The following is an 18,293-nucleotide window of genomic DNA, read 5'->3' on the forward strand; positions in this document are numbered from 1 at the left end:
TAGAATTCCTGAATCTATTATTTGGTGATGATAGTAGAACCACATTAGAGCATATAGGTCAATTTATTATACAATGTGGTGAAGCTAGCACTAATGCTATTTACAAATTGAAGTAGTTTCCATTGTCTCCATCATGCGCCGTATTTATTTGGTTTATTTCATTGCCACCCTATTTAGTTTACACTTTGGCTTATTTAGAGCAAAAATTTCATGATTATTTGTTTACGGGTGAGACTGAATTTAAATTATCTCATCTTACATCGGCTAGGCAAAAATTGCATGAAAATATTTTTGAATATATTAGGCAGATTACAGACACTAGAAATTGATGCTACGGTTTGACAATTTCTAATAGAGATTTAGCTGATCTAACTTTTTTGGTTGACTTGATTTTTCATAAAAAAGCTAGATAATTTCTGAATGTTACTCAAATTTTGCAAAAAGCTATGGCTAACGGAAGTCGAGCTAAATAAGCTAGAAATTTATAAGTCTAATCATCCTGTTTATGAACCTGGTTGTGATTCAAACGATTTGGACCATGAGGACAAAGATATGTTTATTTTGCCTAATTTGTAGGAGTTGCAGTTCTCTCAAGCCAACACATGAAAATAAGCAAGACGATGTTAAATTCACTTTGGTGTATCCAAAGTGCGATAGGATTTTGACGAATTGCTAAAAAATTGGAAATGTCAGGATGTCTCATGAGTTGAAGCGGCATGGTTACTGAAAATGGTATAATTCATTCTCTCATGCAACTAACGATTGTAATGTCTTTCATACACAAATTCAATCGGCCATTAATGAAGGTCGACTGGTTCTTCATCATATGCAAATTGATCAGAACTCCTTCCCAGTGCATACCGTTGAGTTGCAAAATCCTAAAGTATTATTTTGGCCAAATCAAGCTGAATCAACAAAGAGAAAAAAATATAATCTTTGATGAAAAGGATCTGCTCTATGTGGTGGAGGCTCCTGGTGAGAAGCTCGCTCCGCTCACAAGCTGCTACGCCTAATATGGTGGCTCCGCGGCAACAAGGTGCTCGCCTCGTCGCGGAGTTTGTCTTTCCACGTTGTGTTTTTATATTCACAAAATTAATGCTAGGTGGCCCCAATGCTGGTTCCATTTGCCAATTAATTAAGTTTGTAAAGAAACATACTTTAGATATTGCTCTCTTTGATATATTATAAATGAATCATTGCATTTTGTTTGCTCCAAAGATGCTTAATGTAAAGCCTTTAAGCTTCCGAATTACCCCCCCCCCCCCCCCCCCGCACCCAAAGCGTGGGGTTGACTATTTTCTGTCAGAATTATTTGATATTTAATTTTGTCAATATACATAGATGGACTTGGCCGGTTGTTTCACCTAGATGTAGATAGAAATTTTTAGGTAGATATATAGAAGCTGCTTGTACATGGAGAAACCTATGTTACGTTTACATGGAGACTCCGGAGTACAATCAGACAATTTGTTTTGGTCGTCAAGTCGAGTGTGAAATTTCAAATTAAATTACAATCGTGTAGAAGTTTAGGAGGATGAGCAGTGTAACCGGATTTTAATTTCGATGCTCAATTTTAAAACTACGGTCGCGGTGTACCATCACGCTAGCAAAATTAGGAGGATGAACGGCAACGCATCTCCTCCTGTTTTGCAGGTTAATTAGCAACACCATCGTCCGCTTCATCAGCAAAAGCAGAATGCGCGCTCGGCAACTCCAGCTTGAATCAGCCCCTGTCACAGCTTGGGACTCCAATCCTCCTACCTCCACGCGGGCGACCATCCACAAGACACCACCCCCAAGACGAGACCGCGGTGGTGGGACTCCAATCCCCAACCCTCCAAGGCCGGAATCCATACCACCTCTGCAATCACCACCAGCAGGTGCCGGTGAACACTAGGCAAGACCAACGGGATGGCGAAGGAGAGTAGAGGGATAGGCGGATAAGGGGCTGGGTCGGGGGATGAACACTTGACGGAATACTCACGGCAAAAGAAAACAACAAAGTGCAATTACCCTTATATTCTTTCTTAAAGATGAAAAATAAATTAATTACGAGTCGTTCCCACTATTTTTTTGGTCCCTCTTTTTTATCACTAGGTACCTTAATCTTGTACTTCCTACCTTTAACACTATCCACGATTTAGTCAAGTAGACGGCTATCATTTTTTATGATCATTGTAAAAAAATTTAAATAGAATTTGAGAATGTGATTAGGCATGGTTTTTTCCTCTTGCCTCGAAATTTGTAGGTAATATTTTGCGTTTTCAAATATATTTATTTCAATTCTTGAATTATAAATTTGCTTATATTATTAATTTAGTTTTTGTTTAGGGGGTGACTAAGGCTGGTTAATTGTTAGAAATTAAGAAAAGAGTAGATAATATGAGTGACATGGAAGCATGAGAGTTGAGCTTTAGAGTAGTATTGTTGTTCGTGAAATCTTGGTTGACCCACGGTCATAACAGGACGCATTTAGGGGAGGCAGCGGAACCGCTCGCGCATGGTGCCATCGTGAGCTGGCCCTCCGGCTAGCCTTGTTAATGGATTGAAACCCGCACCATATCCACCTCCACCTAAAAGTAATATATTGATATACCTAACCCAACCCAATTCAATAAGTTAATTTCTCAACTCTAACCAACCCGCCTCATTATAAACGGGTAATCCATAAAAACCCATGAGTTCTACTATATATAGAAATTTAATGGCTCTGCTCTTGATGTGGGACCCACATGTACGTCTAGCCATACTATTTTGCATAAAGTAGCTGCCAGTCATGTTGAGTCATTTCCAACAAATTTCAGTCAATTTGGATAAAATTTTATAGTGAGAACACGAGGTTTTATTTCCAGGGTTCGGCTTTTGATGTGGGACCCACATGTAGTTCTAGCTACCCAGCTTTGCACAGAGTAGCTGTCAGTTATACTGAGTCATCTCCAACAAATTTCAGTCACTTTCGATAAAATTTTATAGTGTGAATGCGAGGTTTTATTTTTAGGGTCCGACTCTTGACATGAGGCCCACATGTAGTTCTAGCCACCCAGTATTGCAGAGAGTAGCTGTCAGTCATACTGAGTCATCTTCAACAAATTTCAGTCAATTTGGATAAAATTTTATAGTGTGTGAAACTGATCGGGTGCTCTAGCCTAAGAGGGGGAGGGGGTGAATTAAGCACTAATAAAAACTTAGACCTATGGCTCCAACTAGTTTGCACAAAACTTAAACTAAAACATGCTATCTAGATGTGCAACTAGGTTCTTCTAGTGTGAAACCCCTATCCCAAAAGAGTTTAGCAACCTATAGACTTTCCTATCAAGAAAATATTCTATGAAAGTAAAGGCACTCAAATTGCTAGTGTGAAATGCGGAAGCTTAAAGTGCGGGATAGGAGATAGCAAACTCTTGACGCGGGTGTTTATCCCGTGGTTCGGTTAGCTACAAAGGCACACCTACATCCACGTTGTTATAACACTCACTAAGAGTATTGCTACTCGGCCACCAAGTCTCTTCCGTGAACACAATCACGGTCACCTTGGCCCCGGGTTCCACTAAGGAGCTTCTCCACAAAGGATGGGGGTCTCCACGTCCCCCGCACAAAGATGTCGTCGCCGCTCCACACCAAGTCGGAGGGTCGATGACGTTGCCGGCGAGCTTCACGCTCCAAGGTGCTGGCGCACCAAGCTCTTGTTTTGGTTCGCTAATGAACCACAGCACAAAGGCTCGAAGCCTTGCAATCTCACTCACTAAGAGCTAATCCTTTACACAACACTCTCAAAGTGTGCTAAGGGCTAAGGATATGATCTTGATGCTTTTGTATGGCTTGGTGATGTTCTTGGGTGTGTGTGGGATGTCCAGCAACTCCAGCAATCTTCAAATGGCCGGGGTGAGGCGTATATATAGGCCACCAAGTCTTGTAGCCATTGTTCCAACGGTCAGCAGAAAATCTGCGTATCATCGGATAAACCGATGCCTCTGTCTGGGGTAGCGTCGGTTCATCCGGTCACTGTAATACCCAAAGTAGCCGTTGAACTCCTAACAGCTGACACAGTGACCACCGGTTGAACCGATGCTTTCCCGTCGGTTAAACCGGTCACTCACAGCATTCTCCTCTTCTGCTGACGTCATTACACCGATGGTATGCACCGATGCATCACCGGTTCAACCGGTGCTGAAGACTTGGCTCTAGCGCGACTTGCATCGTCTCTGGAACACAGTACGCCTAATGCACCGATGCCCCTTTTTGAACCGTCGGTTCATCCGATGCCTATAAGCTGACTTGGCTTCGATTTTCTTCTGCACCAAAATACCATGGCGTCGGTTCTTCCGACAACCATCGGATGCACCGATGCCCATGTGTCGGTTCTTCCGGTGCTACTGACCGAAGAGCTTTCAGGGCGCTGCCTTGAGACCCGCGAGGGGCGGCCCTTCGGGCCTTGCTACGCCTATCTTCTCTGTCTCTTTGTCATCACTTGAACCTAAAAGCCTGAGAATGGTCATCTTAACAATCATATTAGTCTCATTGATTGCGTTGTCATTCGATCACCAAAATCACTCGAAATGGCATAAATGGTGCCATGTTCGTTTCAGTGTGAACGCGAGATTTTTTTTCCAGGGTCCGGCTCTTGACGCAGGGCCCACATGTAGTTCTAGCCACCCAGCTTTTCATGGAGTAGCTGCCCGTCATACTGAGTCATTTCTAGTAAATTTCAATCAATTTTGATAAAATTTTATAATGTGAACGCGAGGTTTTATTTTTAGGGTCCGGCTCTTTGACGTGAGCCCACGTGTAGTTCTAACCACACTGCTTTACTGCTAGTCATACTGAGTCATCTCCAACAATTTCAGTCAATTTCGATAAAATTTTATGGTGTGAATGTGTTGTTTTTAATTTCAGTGTCCAACTCTCATTGCGAGACTCACATTTTATACAGTTATACTGTTTTGCATAGAAAATCCGTTTCAACCCGTCCCAACCCGCATTTATATAGAATCCACCCTGCCCCGCCCCATTAACTCATACAACCCATCTTAACTCATCCAAACACACCTCACATCAAAACTCACACTATAAAATCCATTTCAACCCAACTCATTAGCAGGCAGTAGTGGAGCGGAGCCCCCTGCCGCCCGCTCTGAAAGCAAGCACGCGGCACGAGATCTGAGCATCTGGTGCATGTATCTCTTGTTAGAGGAAAAATATTGCATCTGGTGTATGTATCTGATCTTGACTTAGCACTTCGTTCTGAGCAGCACTGTCCATCTTCAGGTTCATACTAGTGTGTAACGAACATGGCACCATTGATGCCATTTCGAGTGATTTTGGTGATCGAATGACAACACAACACTTGGACTAATATGATTGTTAAGATGATCATTCTCAGGCTTTTAGGTTCAAGTGATGACAAAGAGAAAGAGAAAATAGGCGTAGCAAGGCCCGAAGGGCAGCCCCTACGGGGGTTCCGCTACCCGGTTAGCGGACGGGGGTCGAGGGGGAGCCGCCCCTCGCGGGTCTCAGGGCAGCGCCCTGAAAGCTCTTCGATTCAGGAGCACCGGAAGAACCGACGCCAGGGCATCGGAGCATCCGATGGTAGTCGGAAGAACCGACGCCTTGATACTTTGGTGCAGAAGGGAATCGAAGCCAAGTCAGCCTATAGGCACCGGTTGAACCGACGGTCTAAAATAGGGCATCGGTGCAATGGCCGTCCTTTGTACCAGAGACGATGTCAAGTGCCCAGAAGAAGTTTCTTCAGCACCGGTTCAACCGACGGTGCATCGGTGCATACCACCGGTGTAATGACGTCAGCGTCCAGGAGAAGATTCCTTCAGCACCGGTTGAACCGGTGAGGCATCGGTACAAAGCATCGGTTCAACCGGTGGTCTCTGCGTCAGACATCAGGAGTCCAATGGCTACTTCGTGTTATGAGTGACCGGATGAACCGACGCTACCCTGCCAAGAGGCATCGGTTCTTCCGGTGGTACGCAGATTTTCAGCTAACCGTTGGAGCAACGGCTACAAGACTTGGTGGCCTATATATACGCCTCACCCCGGCCATTTGAAGATTGCTGGAGTTGCTGGACATCCCACACACACCCAAGAACATCTCCAAGCCATACAAAAGCATCAAGATCATATCCTTAGCCCTTAGCACACTTTGAGAGTGTTGTGTAAAGGATTAGCTCTTAGTGAGTGAGTTTGCAAGGCTTAGAGCCTTTGTGCTGTGGTTCATTAGTGAACCAAAACAAGAGCTTGGTGCGCCGGCACCTTGGAGCGTGAAGCTCGCCGGCAACGTCATCGACCCTCCGACTTGGTGTGGAGCGGCGACGACACCTTTGTGCGGGGGACGTGGAGACCCCCATCCTTTGTGGAGAAGCTCCTTAGTGGAACCCGGGGCCAAGGTGACCGTGATTGTGTTCACGGAAGAGACTTGGTGGCCGAGTAGCAATACTCTTAGTGAGTGCTACAACAACGTGGATGTAGGTGTGCCTTTGTGGCTAACCGAACCACGGGATAAACACCTGCGTCAAGAGTTTGCTATCTCCTATCCCGCTCTTTAAGCTTCCGCATTTCATTCTAGTAATTTGTATGCCTTTACTTTCATAGAATAGTTTCTTGATAGGAAAGGCTATAGGTTGCTAAACTCTTTTGGGATAGGGGTTTTACACTAGAACAACCTAGTTGCACATCTAGATAGCTTGTTTTAGTTTAAGCTTTGTGCAAACTAGTTGGAGCCATAGGTCTAAGTTTTTATTAGTGCCTAATTCACCCCCTCCCCCTCTTAGGCTAGAGCACCCGATCACTTTCATAGTGACAAGCAGCATCAGGAAACTGCGTTAGCTTCTAGACTCCCTACTGCCCCACCAAGCAGGAGCTATATATGTTTTCTTGTCTTTTTTGGCAAAACTATATTATTCTTATGTAATTTCCAACATTTGGCTCGGTACAAATTACCATATGGTTTTCCCCTAAATCTTATTGGGTTGTTTGTACTATTTAGACATTCGAAACTTTTCTGAATATTTGAAACTTGGGTAAACGCTGTAATGGGTCGGTCTAACCCAAAACCCAAACTAATTACTCGTGGGTAGGCCCAATGCCAACCTAGTTGCATCGTGACCGGCGACACGAGCCATCTCAGTCTACTTGTGAGGCCAATTCTGTTCGTCTAGTTCGTCTTCTGCTCAGAGCACAACACGATTCACATCGATTTCGTGATGGAAGATGAACTGGATTGGATCGTGTTATGATGCTGTCCAAATTCTATTAAATTTTTATTTATATTCTTATTGAAATGTTGTTGAAATATAATGGCCAACAAGAGTATATTTACAAAATTCTAAAATAAGGGTAAAAATGCAAAGTGAAAGAAAGTAATGGTAAAATCACAATTGAAGTTGAAAATAGGAGCAAGGACCCAATTGCCCCTTTTATTAATTGCCTACGATCTACTCCTTGTCATGCACATTCTGGCTGCCCAAATCAACACCGATTCTGTATTATTACAACACCGATTCTGCCCTAACAAAGCTGAATTTTCAGCAGTATGTAAATATTTCTGAAACACACTTCTTGTACAATAGTTACATACAAATCATACAGGTTCAATTCCACGAGTACAATGTGGAGATTCTGATAACACTTTTGCAGCTTCATGATGCAAAGAATCCATACAAATCTGCAGCTACAAATCCTACGTTAGTGCTCACTGCATCATTACGGGGAAAACTGTCTGATGACACGGAGCAAGTAATCTAAACTGGAGCATGCATGCACTGTCAGTCGTCAGTCATCCATAGGTGCAAACCATGGCATCCGCAGCGCTGCCGCGGCGGTGAGCCTGTCCTTGGGGTCATACTGCAGCAGACCGCGCAGGACGTCGAAGCCCGCCGGCGACAGCCGCTCCTCGGGCACCTTCTCCCGCAGCTTGCTCGGCGACCCGGCGTCAATGCCCAGCGGCATCAACGACACATCGTCAGGGATCCCTAGCAGGTCGATGATGCCGATCAGCTGCTGGCACAAGTCCTCTTCCGGGAACAGCGACTGCCCCGTGACGAGCTCCGCCATGATGCACCCGAGCGCCCACATGTCGACGGGCGCGCCGCAGTCTTTCTCGCACAGAAGCACCTCGGGCGCGATGTACCCGACCGTCCCATCCACCTGCTGCTCGTCCGGCGGCGGCGCGGCGGCGGACCTGGCCAGACCGAGGTCGCAGATCTTGAGCCGGCGGTCGTGCTCCCCGACCAGCACGTTCCCGGGCTTGAGGTCGCAGTGCACGATGCCGTCGGCGTGCATGGACCCAACGCCGGCAAGCAGCTGCGCCATCGCGCGGCGCGCCTCCGACTCGGTGAACGGGATCCCGCGGCGGCGGATCACATCGTGGAGGCTCGGGCCGACGTACTCCAGGACGAGGTGGAGGTCGTCCATCCCGGAGCCGCGCACGACCTCCAGGAGCCGCACCACGGCGGGGTTCTCGCGGCACGCCGCGAGCAGCGCGGCCTCCCGCAGCAGCAGCGCCGCCCCGCCGCTGCCGCTGTGGCGGCTGGATTTGATGGCGACCACCTCGCCGGTGCCGACGTGCCGCGCCTTCGAGACGGCGCCGAAAGCCACTTCGCCAATCTTCCTGAGCCTCCGGTAGGATTCCACGCTGCCGATCCGCGCCCCGTCATCGTTTCAAATTTAAGAAACTCCCTCTTGACTTTCATTAGACTTGCCAAGAAATGAGAATCTCCGCTCCTCCACTGGATTTGCACCAGGGGCTTAGTCCCTAGATATCTGTTGCATAGAATCTGCTGCAATGTACCATCAATTGTGATTAGTCGGTACAACCATTTACTAAGCAAGGCAATGTTTTTAAGTTCTAAGTTTTATATCCCTAGTCCCCCTTGTTCTTTCGATTGACACAGGATAACGCATGTCGCTAGCTGATATTTTCTTTTGTGTTCATCACTTTGCCAGAAAAAGCGTGATCGAAAGCAGCCCAGCTTTTTACGGACTCCTTTTGAGATCTCAAAGGACATCATATACATAGGTAAGCTGCTAATAACGGAATTGATGAGACTTAAACGGCCTCTAGTGGAAAGATTTTTGCCTTTCCAGCTATTGAGACGTTTTTCAAACCGCTCTTGCACTTTCAACTAATCCTTATTTGACAACCGCCCATAGTGAATGGGGATACCCAAATATCGAATTGGGAAAGCACCTAGATTGCATCCAAACAGGTCCATGTACTGATTTTCGCAGTCTTTTGCTTCAACAAATAGAAAATTTCACTCTTGTGGGAGTTTATTTTCAACCCTAATAACTGTTCAAAAGCAAAAAGAATTAACTACATGTTGCGAGTCTATTCCAGATTATGTTCTAAGAAAAGAATGGAGTCATCAGTATATTGTAAGATAGATAAGCCGCCAAGTCGGGGGATGAACACTTGATGGAGGATTCACGGCAAAAAAAACAACAAAGTGCAATTACCCTTATATATCCTATGTTAAATATGAAAAAATAAATTAAATTAGGATTCGACGCAACTAATTTTAGTACTTTGTCCCTCATTTTTGTACCACCAGGTACCTTAATCTAGGTACCTTCCAAGTGCTTCCTACCTTTAACACCATCCACGATTCAATTTTTCAGTTAGATAGATGGCTATATTTTTTTTACAATCATTGTAAATGAAATTCTAGTAGAATTTGTTATTGTGGTTAGGCATAAAGTTTAGTCCTCTTGCCTCTCGTAGGTAATGATTTTGCGTTTTTCAAATATATTTATTTCAATTTTCTAATTGTAAATTCACTTGTATTGTTAATTAAGTTTGCTTAGGGGGTGACTGGTCAATTGTTAGAAATTAAGATAGGAGGGTAGATAATATTGGTGACGTGGAAGCATGAGAGTTGAGCTTTAGAGCAGTAATTGTTGTTCCTGAAACCTGATTTGGATAGATACTGGGAAAATAAATTTGTTGACCAGATGGGTCGATACTGGGAAAACTAGTTGTGCTATGCTGTATGCATTTGCAGGAGATGGTACTGTCTTTTTTTTTATCGAAGACGCAGGAGAGCTGCGCATCTTTGTATTAAGAGAAAAAAATGAGTGGTCCAAATACAAAAGAAGCAACTCTCATCTTGAAATAGAAATGAGAGAAGCCGAGCAAAGATGGTGCTGTCTTGCTTGACGTGGGCACAGTAACAAACCTGCATATATATTCTGGCTGCCCTAACACCACCAATCAACACCGATTCTGCAATACAATGACTCGATGAAACAATGGCTTGGCACTAATTTTCAGCTGCATGAAAATATTTCTGAAACACACTTCTTGTACAATAGTTACATACAAATCATCATACAGGTTCAATTCCACGAGTACAATGTGGAGATTCTGATAACACTTTTGCAGCTTCATGATGCAAAGAATCCATACAAATCTGCAGCTACAAATCCTACGTTAGTGCTCACTGCATCATTACGGGGAAAACTGTCTGATGACACGGAGCAAGTAATCTAAACTGGAGCATGCATGCACTGTCAGTCGTCAGTCATCCATAGGTGCAAACCATGGCATCCGCAGCGCTGCCGCGGCGGTGAGCCTGTCCTTGGGGTCATACTGCAGCAGACCGCGCAGGACGTCGAAGCCCGCCGGCGACAGCCGCTCCTCGGGCACCTTCTCCCGCAGCTTGCTCGGCGACCCGGCGTCAATGCCCAGCGGCATCAACGACACATCGTCAGGGATCCCTAGCAGGTCGATGATGCCGATCAGCTGCTGGCACAAGTCCTCTTCCGGGAACAGCGACTGCCCCGTGACGAGCTCCGCCATGATGCACCCGAGCGCCCACATGTCGACGGGCGCGCCGCAGTCTTTCTCGCACAGAAGCACCTCGGGCGCGATGTACCCGACCGTCCCATCCACCTGCTGCTCGTCCGGCGGCGGACCTGGCCAGACCGAGGTCGCAGATCTTGAGCCGGCGGTCGTGCTCCCCGACCAGCACGTTCCCGGGCTTGAGGTCGCAGTGCACGATGCCGTCGGCGTGCATGGACCCAACGCCGGCAAGCAGCTGCGCCATCGCGCGGCGCGCCTCCGACTCGGTGAACGGGATCCCGCGGCGGCGGATCACATCGTGGAGGCTCGGGCCGACGTACTCCAGGACGAGGTGGAGGTCGTCCATCCCGGAGCCGCGCACGACCTCCAGGAGCCGCACCACGGCGGGGTTCTCGCGGCACGCCGCGAGCAGCGCGGCCTCCCGCAGCAGCAGCGCCGCCCCGCCGCTGCCGCTGTGGCGGCTGGATTTGATGGCGACCACCTCGCCGGTGCCGACGTGCCGCGCCTTCGAGACGGCGCCGAAAGCCACTTCGCCAATCTTCCTGAGCCTCCGGTAGGATTCCACGCTGCCGATCCGCGCCCCGTCATCGTTTCAAATTTAAGAAACTCCCTCTTGACTTTCATTAGACTTGCCAAGAAATGAGAATCTCCGCTCCTCCACTGGATTTGCACCAGGGGCTTAGTCCCTAGATATCTGTTGCATAGAATCTGCTGCCATGTACCATCAATTGTGATTAGTCGGTACAACCATTTACTAAGCAAGGCAATGTTTTTAAGTTCTAAGTTTTATATCCCTAGTCCCCCTTGTTCTTTCGATTGACACAGGATAACGCATGTCGCTAGCTGATATTTTCTTTTGTGTTTATCACTTTGCCAGAAAAAGCGTGATCGAAAGCAGCCCAGCTTTTTACGGACTCCTTTTGAGATCTCAAAGGACATCATATACATAGGTAAGCTGCTAATAACGGAATTGATGAGACTTAAACGGCCTCTAGTGGAAAGATTTTTGCCTTTCCAGCTATTGAGACGTTTTTCAAACCGCTCTTGCACTTTCAACTAATCCTTATTTGACAACCGCCCATAGTGAATGGGGATACCCAAATATCGAATTGGGAAAGCACCTAGATTGCATCCAAACAGGTCCATGTACTGATTTTCGCAGTCTTTTGCTTCAACAAATAGAAAATTTCACTCTTGTGGGAGTTTATTTTCAACCCTAATAACTGTTCAAAAGCAAAAAGAATTAACTACATGTTGCGAGTCTATTCCAGATTATGTTCTAAGAAAAGAATGGAGTCATCAGTATATTGTAAGATAGATAAGCCGCCAAGTCGGGGGATGAACACTTGATGGAGGATTCACGGCAAAAAAAACAACAAAGTGCAATTACCCTTATATATCCTATGTTAAATATGAAAAAATAAATTAAATTAGGATTCGACGCAACTAATTTTAGTACTTTGTCCCTCATTTTTGTACCACCAGGTACCTTAATCTAGGTACCTTCCAAGTGCTTCCTACCTTTAACACCATCCACGATTCAATTTTTCAGTTAGATAGATGGCTATATTTTTTTTACAATCATTGTAAATGAAATTCTAGTAGAATTTGTTATTGTGGTTAGGCATAAAGTTTAGTCCTCTTGCCTCTCGTAGGTAATGATTTTGCGTTTTTCAAATATATTTATTTCAATTTTCTAATTGTAAATTCACTTGTATTGTTAATTAAGTTTGCTTAGGGGGTGACTGGTCAATTGTTAGAAATTAAGATAGGAGGGTAGATAATATTGGTGACGTGGAAGCATGAGAGTTGAGCTTTAGAGCAGTAATTGTTGTTCCTGAAACCTGATTTGGATAGATACTGGGAAAATAAATTTGTTGACCAGATGGGTCGATACTGGGAAAACTAGTTGTGCTATGCTGTATGCATTTGCAGGAGATGGTACTGTCTTTTTTTTTTATCGAAGACGCAGGAGAGCTGCGCATCTTTGTATTAAGAGAAAAAAATGAGTGGTCCAAATACAAAAGAAGCAACTCTCATCTTGAAATAGAAATGAGAGAAGCCGAGCAAAGATGGTGCTGTCTTGCTTGACGTGGGCACAGTAACAAACCTGCATATATATTCTGGCTGCCCTAACACCACCAATCAACACCGATTCTGCAATACAATGACTCGATGAAACAATGGCTTGGCACTAATTTTCAGCTGCATGAAAATATTTCTGAAACACACTTCTTGTACAATAGTTACATACAAATCATCATACAGGTTCAATTCCACGAGTACAATGTGGAGATTCTGATAACACTTTTGCAGCTTCATGATGCAAAGAATCCATACAAATCTGCAGCTACAAATCCTACGTTAGTGCTCACTGCATCATTACGGGGAAAACTGTCTGATGACACGGAGCAAGTAATCTAAACTGGAGCATGCATGCACTGTCAGTCGTCAGTCATCCATAGGTGCAAACCATGGCATCCGCAGCGCTGCCGCGGCGGTGAGCCTGTCCTTGGGGTCATACTGCAGCAGACCGCGCAGGACGTCGAAGCCCGCCGGCGACAGCCGCTCCTCGGGCACCTTCTCCCGCAGCTTGCTCGGCGACCCGGCGTCAATGCCCAGCGGCATCAACGACACATCGTCAGGGATCCCTAGCAGGTCGATGATGCCGATCAGCTGCTGGCACAAGTCCTCTTCCGGGAACAGCGACTGCCCCGTGACGAGCTCCGCCATGATGCACCCGAGCGCCCACATGTCGACGGGCGCGCCGCAGTCTTTCTCGCACAGAAGCACCTCGGGCGCGATGTACCCGACCGTCCCATCCACCTGCTGCTCGTCCGGCGGCGGACCTGGCCAGACCGAGGTCGCAGATCTTGAGCCGGCGGTCGTGCTCCCCGACCAGCACGTTCCCGGGCTTGAGGTCGCAGTGCACGATGCCGTCGGCGTGCATGGACCCAACGCCGGCAAGCAGCTGCGCCATCGCGCGGCGCGCCTCCGACTCGGTGAACGGGATCCCGCGGCGGCGGATCACATCGTGGAGGCTCGGGCCGACGTACTCCAGGACGAGGTGGAGGTCGTCCATCCCGGAGCCGCGCACGACCTCCAGGAGCCGCACCACGGCGGGGTTCTCGCGGCACGCCGCGAGCAGCGCGGCCTCCCGCAGCAGCAGCGCCGCCCCGCCGCTGCCGCTGTGGCGGCTGGATTTGATGGCGACCACCTCGCCGGTGCCGACGTGCCGCGCCTTCGAGACGGCGCCGAAAGCCACTTCGCCAATCTTCCTGAGCCTCCGGTAGGATTCCACGCTGCCGATCCGCGCCCCGTCATCGTTTCAAATTTAAGAAACTCCCTCTTGACTTTCATTAGACTTGCCAAGAAATGAGAATCTCCGCTCCTCCACTGGATTTGCACCAGGGGCTTAGTCCCTAGATATCTGTTGCATAGAATCTGCTGCCATGTACCATCAATTGTGATTAGTCGGTACAACCATTTACTAAGCAAGGCAATGTTTTTAAGTTCTAAGTTTTATATCCCTAGTCCCCCTTGTTCTTTCGATTGACACAGGATAACGCATGTCGCTAGCTGATATTTTCTTTTGTGTTTATCACTTTGCCAGAAAAAGCGTGATCGAAAGCAGCCCAGCTTTTTACGGACTCCTTTTGAGATCTCAAAGGACATCATATACATAGGTAAGCTGCTAATAACGGAATTGATGAGACTTAAACGGCCTCTAGTGGAAAGATTTTTGCCTTTCCAGCTATTGAGACGTTTTTCAAACCGCTCTTGCACTTTCAACTAATCCTTATTTGACAACCGCCCATAGTGAATGGGGATACCCAAATATCGAATTGGGAAAGCACCTAGATTGCATCCAAACAGGTCCATGTACTGATTTTCGCAGTCTTTTGCTTCAACAAATAGAAAATTTCACTCTTGTGGGAGTTTATTTTCAACCCTAATAACTGTTCAAAAGCAAAAAGAATTAACTACATGTTGCGAGTCTATTCCAGATTATGTTCTAAGAAAAGAATGGAGTCATCAGTATATTGTAAGATAGATAAGCCGCCAAGTCGGGGGATGAACACTTGATGGAGGATTCACGGCAAAAAAAACAACAAAGTGCAATTACCCTTATATATCCTATGTTAAATATGAAAAAATAAATTAAATTAGGATTCGACGCAACTAATTTTAGTACTTTGTCCCTCATTTTTGTACCACCAGGTACCTTAATCTAGGTACCTTCCAAGTGCTTCCTACCTTTAACACCATCCACGATTCAATTTTTCAGTTAGATAGATGGCTATATTTTTTTTACAATCATTGTAAATGAAATTCTAGTAGAATTTGTTATTGTGGTTAGGCATAAAGTTTAGTCCTCTTGCCTCTCATAGGTAATGATTTTGCGTTTTTCAAATATATTTATTTCAATTTTCTAATTGTAAATTCACTTGTATTGTTAATTAAGTTTGCTTAGGGGGTGACTGGTCAATTGTTAGAAATTAAGATAGGAGGGTAGATAATATTGGTGACGTGGAAGCATGAGAGTTGAGCTTTAGAGCAGTAATTGTTGTTCCTGAAACCTGATTTGGATAGATACTGGGAAAATAAATTTGTTGACCAGATGGGTCGATACTGGGAAAACTAGTTGTGCTATGCTGTATGCATTTGCAGGAGATGGTACTGTCTTTTTTTTTTATCGAAGACGCAGGAGAGCTGCGCATCTTTGTATTAAGAGAAAAAAATGAGTGGTCCAAATACAAAAGAAGCAACTCTCATCTTGAAATAGAAATGAGAGAAGCCGAGCAAAGATGGTGCTGTCTTGCTTGACGTGGGCACAGTAACAAACCTGCATATATATTCTGGCTGCCCTAACACCACCAATCAACACCGATTCTGCAATACAATGACTCGATGAAACAATGGCTTGGCACTAATTTTCAGCTGCATGAAAATATTTCTGAAACACACTTCTTGTACAATAGTTACATACAAATCATCATACAGGTTCAATTCCACGAGTACAATGTGGAGATTCTGATAACACTTTTGCAGCTTCATGATGCAAAGAATCCATACAAATCTGCAGCTACAAATCCTACGTTAGTGCTCACTGCATCATTACGGGGAAAACTGTCTGATGACACGGAGCAAGTAATCTAAACTGGAGCATGCATGCACTGTCAGTCGTCAGTCATCCATAGGTGCAAACCATGGCATCCGCAGCGCTGCCGCGGCGGTGAGCCTGTCCTTGGGGTCATACTGCAGCAGACCGCGCAGGACGTCGAAGCCCGCCGGCGACAGCCGCTCCTCGGGCACCTTCTCCCGCAGCTTGCTCGGCGACCCGGCGTCAATGCCCAGCGGCATCAACGACACATCGTCAGGGATCCCTAGCAGGTCGATGATGCCGATCAGCTGCTGGCACAAGTCCTCTTCCGGGAACAGCGACTGCCCCGTGACGAGCTCCGCCATGATGCACCCGAGCGCCCACATGTCGACGGGCGCGCCGCAGTCCTCGCACAGAAGCACCTCGGGCGCGATGTACCCGACCGTCCCATCCACCTGCTGCTCGTCCGGCGGCGGACCTGGCCAGACCGAGGTCGCAGATCTTGAGCCGGCGGTCGTGCTCCCCGACCAGCACGTTCCCGGGCTTGAGGTCGCAGTGCACGATGCCGTCGGCGTGCTTGGAGCCAACGCCGGCAAGCAGCTGCGCCATCGCGCGGCGCGCCTCCGACTCGGTGAATGGGATCCCGCGGCGGCGGATCACATCGTGGAGGCTCGGGCCGACGTACTCCAGGACGAGGTGGAGGTCGTCCATCCCGGAGCCGCGCACGACCTTCAGGAGCCGCACCACGGCGGGGTTCCCGCGGCACGCCGCGAGCAGCGCGGCCTCCCGCAGCAGCAGCGCTGCCCCGCCGCTGCCGCTGTCGCGGCTGGATTTGATGGCGACCACCTCGCCGGTGCCGACGTGCCGCGCCTTCGAGACGGCGCCGAACGCCCCCTCGCCGATCTTCCTGAGCCTCCGGTAGGATTCCACGCTGCCGATCCGCGCCCCGTCATCGTTTCTTCTCCGGCGATCCGTCGGCGCTGGCGCATCTTCTCCGGCGATGAGCATGGTTGCTGCCACGCAGCGTCGCCTTTCGGCGGCTAAGCAGCCGCCCTCAGCAAGCGAGGAAGGGCTCCTCTGGACGACAGCCATGGAGGAGAGGTGAAGTAGGCTTCGCGTTGCAGTTGCAGCGGCGCAGTGGCGGCAGCCCCGCAGGCACGCTAGCGGCGGCGATGGCAAGGCAAGAGAAGCAAGGGGGAAGAAGCAACGACAGAGTCGGAGGTGGCATGGCTTGCCTTTATATATATATATATATATATATATATATATATATATATATATATATATATATATATATATATATATATATATATAGCGCACGGTGAGGGAGCCAGGTCCGGGTCGGAGTGGATCCGACGCGCGGAAAATCGCGGAATCGGAAGTGGGGGCGACAGTTGGGTGCGTGGATCCGACGCTCGGAAAATCGCGGGACAGAAACCGCTCCAACGACGGTGGAGGACGGATCGGAGTTGACACACCAAGCCACGTTGGTAAAATATGTTTCACTTTCTTTTCTTTTCTTTTTTGAAGAAAGAAATGAGAAAAAGAGAATTTTCTGTATATGTATAAACAGAATTTTGCAACAAAATGTCTAGAGAGTAGAGACCAATGTTGACACACGAAGCTCTAGCTGCCATCTTTTGCATGGTGCTCCTTCAAGAATTTATTTGTAGTGCTTTGAAACTAATCAAGCAAACTTAAAACTTCAACTAATGGTCAACTAGAACCCATTATCTGGATGTGCAACTACGGTTCAACCACTGAGAAACTCTCGTTCCAAAACAATTTTGTAACCTAGAGCCAATCTTAACAAGGTACTACACTATGGATGTAAAGGCACACAAGTTGTAAGTATGAAATATAAAAACATAAAGGAGGAGATGAGGAAAAGCAAACTCTTGAAATAATCATTTATCCTATGGTATCGGTAGGCACTAAAACACCACTAGTCCATATTGTTAGAGCATTCAAAAAAGAGTATTGCTTCCCAGTGAGTCTCTTTCGGGATACACCTTGACTTGCTATAAAGGCTTGGCCACAAAGGCTCATACCATCCGTGGTCACCTTGATGCCGTTTCCACTACAAGGAAGGGGTCTCCACGTCTCCGCACAAGGTCGTCGACACTGCTCCGCGCACCAAGCCAGAGAGTCGAAGACTTACCGGCAAGTCACCAAGACTCTAAGAGGCCATCACACCGATTACAACTGTGGTTCACTCTACAACCAAACACAAGGCGGCAACACCTTGCTCTCTTACTCTCTATAGGCTTAACCTAGCACTAACACTCAAAAAGCTTGTGCTGAAGCCCTTGGATACGATCACTAAGCACTTATTTGGTGGCTTGGAGGTTTTCTCCGGATGTGATCACTAATTCACCC

General features: G+C 47.1%; 1 protein-coding gene and 2 pseudogenes across 1 annotated transcript; all 3 read right to left on the reverse strand.

Annotated features, from left to right (window-relative positions):
- Nucleotides 1-7,779: 7,779 nt before the first annotated feature.
- LOC120645609 lies at nucleotides 7,780-11,024 on the reverse strand (annotated as a pseudogene).
- A 2,237-nt stretch (nucleotides 11,025-13,261) lies between these two features.
- Nucleotides 13,262-13,760, reverse strand: LOC120645610 (annotated as a pseudogene).
- A 2,237-nt stretch (nucleotides 13,761-15,997) lies between these two features.
- On the reverse strand, nucleotides 15,998-17,006 carry LOC120645611 (putative cyclin-dependent kinase F-2). Its single transcript, XM_039922388.1, has 2 exons — nucleotides 16,427-17,006; nucleotides 15,998-16,392 (listed from the first exon to the last, which is right to left on the reverse strand). Exons 1-2 carry the CDS (start codon nucleotides 17,004-17,006, stop codon nucleotides 15,998-16,000), a joined length of 975 nt encoding a protein of 324 aa, XP_039778322.1.
- Between the last annotated feature and the right edge of the window lie 1,287 nt (nucleotides 17,007-18,293).

This window comes from Panicum virgatum, chromosome 8K (genome assembly GCF_016808335.1).
Source record: "Panicum virgatum strain AP13 chromosome 8K, P.virgatum_v5, whole genome shotgun sequence".
NCBI lineage: Eukaryota > Viridiplantae > Streptophyta > Magnoliopsida > Poales > Poaceae > Panicum > Panicum virgatum.